The sequence below is a fragment of the Furipterus horrens genome, unplaced genomic scaffold (assembly GCF_987537825.1).
Source record: "Furipterus horrens unplaced genomic scaffold, mFurHor1.1.pri manual_scaffold_6, whole genome shotgun sequence".
Taxonomy (NCBI): domain Eukaryota; kingdom Metazoa; phylum Chordata; class Mammalia; order Chiroptera; family Furipteridae; genus Furipterus; species Furipterus horrens.
In genome coordinates, this window is record NW_028327176.1 from 150,446,958 (window position 1) to 150,453,902 (window position 6,945).

A 6,945-nucleotide genomic window follows, 5' to 3' on the forward strand; every position below is an offset into this window, starting at 1 on the left:
TTTATTTGTGTTTCAATCAAGTATCAAGTATTTACAGAATAGAAACACAATTCAAGGTGAGTCAAGATGATGAATATTTGTAGTATAGACACAGATAGCAATTTCAAGGCATCCAGGCATCTGGACTCCCAGAGCCAGGAACCAGACACTTTTGTACTGCGCTCATTCCCTCCACCTCCCAGTCATTTGCTCTCCTTCATCGCTGTTCATCTCTCTGCATCGGCTTCATTCTTTCACCACAATTGGCTCCCTCTGATTACTCACTTCACACAAGGCTCAACGTGAGCATTCCAGTCCTAATTTATCATAATCTTGCAGGTCCAGAGCCCAACACTGACTGACCATTGTCACAGTGCCTTTTAGTTCAAACTTTCAAGAAGGGGAATTTGGTCATCCGCAAAGGATGGCTGGTCTTGCCTAGCCATGGGTTAGGTGTCAATTTTCTCCTAAATTCTAGGCTTGGGGTAGAAAATGTCATATGGTTCACAGGTGGAACTATAGTAAAACATTCTTGGAGACCACTAAAAGGGTAGGTGCTTGTGAGGAGCTGTGGGTAGAACAGGCCATGAAGTTAATCTAATACCCACCCATAACCGATGAACAATACACTTTTCTTCCTTCCCATCTTCTGTTTCCCAGGGATGGATGGGCATGGGCAAGATAAGGTGGAGTTTGAAAGTATGTGCCCTGTCTGTTCTCAGGATCCAGTCAAGCATCTGAGAGAGGTAATCACAGACTGGCATGATGCAAAGACAGTCTAAAATCCCTCAGCCAATATGATTCTACATGTGTTGTCCTCTGAAGCCACTGAAAGGGCCTCTTGGTAATGGTAAAAGCCTAAGAACACAGGATCTCTCTTAAGTTTTAACTTCACAATTTCTGCTCCATTGTGGCATGTGAAAATGTAACACATTTATTAGACATTAAGGAGAATTCTCCTCCCCTTAGGCCTTTATTTGATTGTTTGGAAAATTTGTGATTACCATGTTATTATAGAGGGTTAACAGTTCACTGGGAGCTCTGAAATAACATTCTTAGCTTTTAAATGATGATCTTTTACTGAAATTCAAGTGGCTCTTTTCAGAAACTTAGGACTTCAGTTAATTTGGGAGCTCATAAAAATGGTGGTGTAAGAATTTTATAAACTCTCCAAATGGAGATATTGTATTTAAACTTGATTTATGGTCCAATACTGGCTATTGCAGCAAAGAATTAAATAGTTCTACAGTTGTCACTCTCTAGTTAAGTTTAGCTGTACTGAGGCAGGAGGGCAAGACTAGTCCAGAGTTGGGGGCCATGTTTAGAGGGAGCAGACCAAGGTAAAATTTCACCTCCTACCTGAGCCTCTAGACAGTCTGAGTATATGTTTGTTTGTTTGTTTTTTTCCTTTTTGGACCCCTAGGGTTAGAAGCAAAGTGAAGCCAGGAGGAGGGAGAGAAGATTCAGAAAGAAGTGGGGGAAGTATTAATAACAAATGTTGTCTATTTTCACTTTGCCCAGGGCATGTGGCCTTTGAAAATCATGGCTGTGGCTTCAGTATAATGCCCTCATGCAACCATTTATTTTAGAACCTTAGATGGAGCCAACTATTTTAGCTTTTGCTCAGGTACAGCTATTGGAGATTCTAAATGATTAAAAAAAGAAGTCTAATATTTGTATTTTACTAACAAAACACCTTAAACCAAAAAGGGTGATTTATCTGAGCTGAAAATGAAACTCTTGCCTACTGAAGTCAGGTGCAGCTGAGTTATCACTATTTTCATCCTGCAATTTGTTTTAAAAGGTACTGATTAACAGGGCAAAGTCTGTTGCCAAGAAAGTAAATCACGTTTTGCTGTTTTCTTATTTTCTAACAAGACACAGACTTGGTCTTTAATTAAAGAGCCAGTTCTAAGGGCACTATAGCAGCTACCAAAATTGAGGAACATTGGACTAGGAAGGTCAAGGTGAAATCTGCTGTGTAGAGTTCAAGAGACAGTGAGAGAGAGAGAGAGAGAGAGAGAGAGAGGAAGGAATGGAGGGAGAAAAAGAGGAACTGCACAGGTAACCTTGAAAAGAAGAGATGGTTTTCCACAAATATCTCATCTTCTCTCTGTTCTCCACAACTGTGCATATGTCCTCTGACTACTCAATACACTGTTTTGCAAACATCCTTTTTAAAAAAGAAAGCTTATCCCTCTACCTGCCAATGCATTCCTGTTCCTAAAACAGTACTATGTTTTTCAAGGTAGCAACTCTGCCTTCAGATGTCCCAGCCCCAACCTCTCCCTTTTCCAGGGCTTCTTATTCTACCTGGCCCTCTCGGTGACCTTTGACTCTGGGCTTTGCTGCATGGCCAGTTCAACTCATTCTTCACCCGTTTCCTCCCAGGTCACCCTCCTTGCCTAGCCTCAGAGTCTTCTTCACTTCTTTCTCTTTTCTTCTCTTTCCCCCATCCCATTCCTGGAGGTTCTGAACTAAAGGCAGCCGTTCCCGCTTCTCCTCCCTCCGTGAACGCTCAGATACCTCGTTTGGGGGTGGGGAAACAAGGAAGGGGGTGGTAGTGCTGGGCTGGTGAGGAGAGCGAATGCTGAACCGGGAGCTTGACGTCACCGCACCCTGCCTGTCAATCTGCAGCAGGCGCGCTGCTCGTAACCGCCTTTTCTGCCACTGACTGTGTCCCTCACTCTCCTTGGCTTCCGCACGACCACTGGCGCTCGGAGCTCCTCTCCTCTCCGTCCCTGGTCGCTTCGCAGGCATCGGCTCTGTCCGCACCGGGGACGCAGCCTGGCGCCCCACCACAGCGCTCATGATCATAGACTTTTTGAAGCCCTGACTCCCCAGGTGAGCAGCTGCGTTCCCAGAGGAACTAGAAGGGTGTGGAGATGGGAAGGGGTGAACGATAGCGTGAGTCCTCCCCAAAGCCGAAGAAATAGAGCCAGGCTTGACCCTGACCCTCCCTTGACGCATACTCATCAACTTCTCTTCCCCCCAAGCCTCCTTTCGAGGTGTCTGTGGTTTCCGGACCCGCTGGGCGCTGCATGCGGAAACTTAGCTTTCAGCACCGCGGACAGCGACTCTGTGGCCCAGTTTAGGATAACACCCTGACACCCCTAGCTAGGTGCAGACGGATGCGTGTGCAGATGCAGTCACCTTTATGGAATAGATCTGTGTGCATGTGAGTGCATATTATCCGTGTGTGTTTCTGCAAAAACTCAGATATCTGTGAGAGCACCCGTGTGCATTTCACTCATTCATTCAACAGGTATTTATTTTTGACTCTCACTTAATCGCTGCTTCCTCGCTCTGCCACGGGGTGCGGGCTGGGATGGGCAATATGAGCAGGACACCGGCTCCCGGGAAGTTCTCTGGCAACTTGAACTGCACACCTGACGCTTGCTGTCCTTTTCCACATAGGGTGCAGTGTCCGGCCGCGATGAACGCTAGCACCTCTTCTCTCAACGAGTCCCAGGTGGTGGCAGTGGCGGCCGAGGGAGCGGTGGCAGCAGCTACAGCAGCAGGGGCGCGGGACACCAGTGAATGGGGGCATCCTGCAGCGGCGGTGGCGCTCGGAGGCGGGGGCGTGGCTAATGGGTCGCTGGAGCTGTCTTCCCAGATGCCAGCTGCGCCGCCTGGGTTGCTACTGTCGGCGGTGAATCCGTGGGACGTGCTGCTGTGTGTGTCCGGGACGCTGATTGCAGGAGAAAATGCTCTGGTAGTGGTGCTCATCGCGTCTACTCCGGCGCTGCGCACGCCCATGTTTGTGTTGGTGGGCAGCCTGGCCACCGCCGACCTGCTGGCGGGCTGCGGACTCATCTTGCACTTCGTGTTCCAGTACGTGGTGCCCTCGGAGACGGTGAGCCTGCTCACGGTGGGCTTCCTTGTGTCCTCCTTTGCTGCTTCAGTCAGCAGCCTGCTGGCCATAACGGTGGATCGCTACCTGTCCCTCTACAACGCGCTCACCTACTACTCGCGGCGGACCCTCTTGGGCGTGCACCTCCTGCTCGCCGCCACCTGGACCGTCTCCCTAGGCCTCGGGCTGCTGCCGGTGCTCGGCTGGAACTGCCTGGCAGAGCATACCACCTGTAGCGTGGTGCGCCCTCTGACGCGCAGCCACGTGGCGCTGCTCTCCGCGGCTTTCTTTGCGGTCTTCGGCATCATGTTGCACCTGTACGTACGCATCTGCCAGGTGGTCTGGCGCCATGCGCACCAGATCGCGCTGCAGCAGCACTGCCTGGCACCACCCCACCTTGTAGCCACCAGAAAGGGCGTGGGTACGCTGGCTGTGGTGCTGGGTACTTTCGGTATCAGCTGGCTGCCCTTCGCCTTATACTGCGTGGTCGGCAGCCGTGAGGACCCGGCAGTCTACACCTACGCCACCCTGCTGCCCGCCACCTATAACTCCATGATCAATCCTATTATCTATGCCTTCCGCAACCAAGAGATCCAGCGTGCCCTGTGGCTCCTGTTCTGTGGCTGTTTCCAGTCCAAAGTGCCCTTCCGCTCCAGGTCTCCCAGTGATGTCTGAGGGCTCTCTGTCCTCGCCAGCACCACATCCCCAACAGCCAGCGTATGGTGAGCTTCTCGGTGCCTGCTAATGAACTCTGAGACCCGAGTAGTGTGACTCTGACTTGGAAAAGAAAGAGAAAATAAACATATACATGACAAATTCACAAGGACAAAGAAGTTTGGTGGTATTTTACATATACAGTGTATACATGTGTACATATATATACAAATTATTTGTATCTTCTGGAGGTGTTCAGGATGTAGAATTTTCTGGTCTGTGAAAAAAACTAACAAAGATGTGGTTGTATACTCAAATTGTACATCACATTTGTCAAGTGAACACATTCCAATACTGCTTACTTATAGCATTTCATTTTTAGCTGCTGAACTGCCAAAACAGTGTTGCCATTTTCAAGGGCAAGGGAAGGAGAGTAAAAGGTGTATTTTGTTGTATGTGATAGAATATTTTGCTGCATATGCATAAGTAAATTATAACATTTTGTACACAAATAAACACATAAAATGTAATTTTGGGCATGTGACTGACTATAGAATTGCTATTTGAGAGTTGAAGTATTAATATATTTACTTTAAAAGTTTATTGTGTATCATCTTCCTCCTGTGAAAATCTTAATGAAAAATCATATGGCCCTGGCCAGGTGGCTTAGTTAGTTGGAGCATCATCCCATGCACCAAAAAGGTTGCAGGTTCGATCCCTGGTCACAGCACATGCCTACGTTGAGGGTTCAAACCCCCAGCCAGGGCACACATGGGAGGCAACCAATCGATGTTTCTCTCTGACATCTCTCTCTCTCTCTCTCTCTCTCTCTCTCTCTCTCTCTCTCTCTCTCTCGTCCTCCCTCTCTCTCTCTCTCTCTCAAGTCAAGAAATATATCCTCGGGTGAAGATTTTTAAAAATCATATGCATTTGTATATTTTTCATAAATTGTCACTGAAATACCTAATCAGATAATGGTGGAGAGTAATATATTCATGTAACAGTATTCACAGAACACTAAAAGATTATTGGTGTTATCAGTGCAGATTAATCTGCTCCCTTAGTTACTGGATTTGGATGACAAGCTCCAGAGGATGTCTGAAACCATTCTTTCATCTTACCCATGTGCACTTGTGAATCCTGAAATCACAACTTTTAGTTGTGGTTTTTCTCAGTCTGGAAAGAATTTTAAATGTTGAAAATTTTTATTAACTGAGTATATTGTTGCTGGCCAAGTCCTGTATATTGTGTTCATGAGGCAAGTGAAGGTATGCCCAGCAGCCCCATTTGAGGGTATTAAGATCCTCAAAGACTAAACATTCCATTCCACCAAGGGGTGTGAGTCGTTGTAAATGACTCACCTCTTCCCCTTTGTACAGGACGGAGATAAATGAGATAAGTGTGCTATGAGCACCTGTGAAGAAATAAGTGCACAAGTAGTCACTGCTCTTAGGGTTTTGAAAAACACACACAAGCACCCTTACAGACACACCCAGAATAAGATTTGACCAAATGTCTGGGCGTCCTATGGTCCAGTCAAGTTGACACATAAAATTAACCGTAACACCAAGAAAGCACAAGAATCCAAAATAAAGGAAAGTGTTTGAGGAAGGATTAGTCAACTGGATCAAATGCTGTTGAGAGAATAAGTAACATGGATCAAATGCTGTTGAGAGAATAAGTAACATGAAGATTAAAAACAATGACTACAGATTTTTAAATGTGCCTGTCATTGGTGAACTTGACAAGAGAAACTTCAGGATAATGAGGGTAGGAAAAGCTTGACTGTAGAAGGTACAAGAGAAAATGCATTAGCAATCTAGTTTCCAACATCTTTCAAAGAGCTATGACCTTTTTAATATTATAAAACACACTAAGTTTTATAGACATTTAGTTTTATAGTGTCTGTAAATTCAGAGCCAGGAAAATCATCATTATTGCTCATTCATCAAATTAACATTTTCTAAATAACTAACTTTCACAGACTATTCAGCATCATCAGATACTGTCTCAAGCCCTACTGGTATCCAGGATGCATTCAAATGGACTGAAAGAACAAAGCTCTGGCTGCAAATTTTTCCAAATATGTGGGGGGTGGGAAACAATATAATTTTAGAGATGGAACAAAAAAAATCAATATTACTGTACACTTTATAATTATAGAGAAAAAATTTTGCCATCAGTAAATTAAGTTTAAACTACATTAATAACACAGAGACCATGGATCTGACTTCAATTCACTTGTTATTAATATTCAATACCAGCCCTAGTTCTAATCAGAATGTTTGAGAGACCCATGAATAAGAAGATACTAAACAATCAGGTTGTTAATATCTCTGGCTTATGCAGTTGGCCAGGCTGTGCAATGTCAATAGGCTTGATATTAACCAACCTAATAATGTCAGAGTATAAAACTGTGTGTATATCTTGAAGCATTACTATGGAGGAATGTCATGTAT

The 6,945-nt window shown here is 45.4% G+C and overlaps 1 protein-coding gene across 1 annotated transcript; it reads left to right on the forward strand.

Moving 5' to 3' along the window:
• The first annotated feature begins 2,669 nt into the window (after window positions 1-2,669).
• Window positions 2,670-5,008, forward strand: GPR6 (G protein-coupled receptor 6). The gene is made up of 2 exons (XM_090280576.1): window positions 2,670-2,823; window positions 3,397-5,008. The coding sequence occupies exon 2, from the start codon at window positions 3,416-3,418 to the stop codon at window positions 4,505-4,507; it is 1,092 nt and encodes a 363-aa protein (XP_090136702.1). The 5' UTR covers window positions 2,670-2,823; window positions 3,397-3,415; the 3' UTR covers window positions 4,508-5,008.
• Window positions 5,009-6,945: the final 1,937 nt, after the last annotated feature.

Bases quoted from the DNA above. Each gene is read 5' to 3' on its own strand.
- GPR6 (XM_090280576.1), top strand. From the start codon at position 3,416: ATGAACGCTAGCACCTCTTCTCTCAACGAGTCCCAGGTGGTGGCAGTG.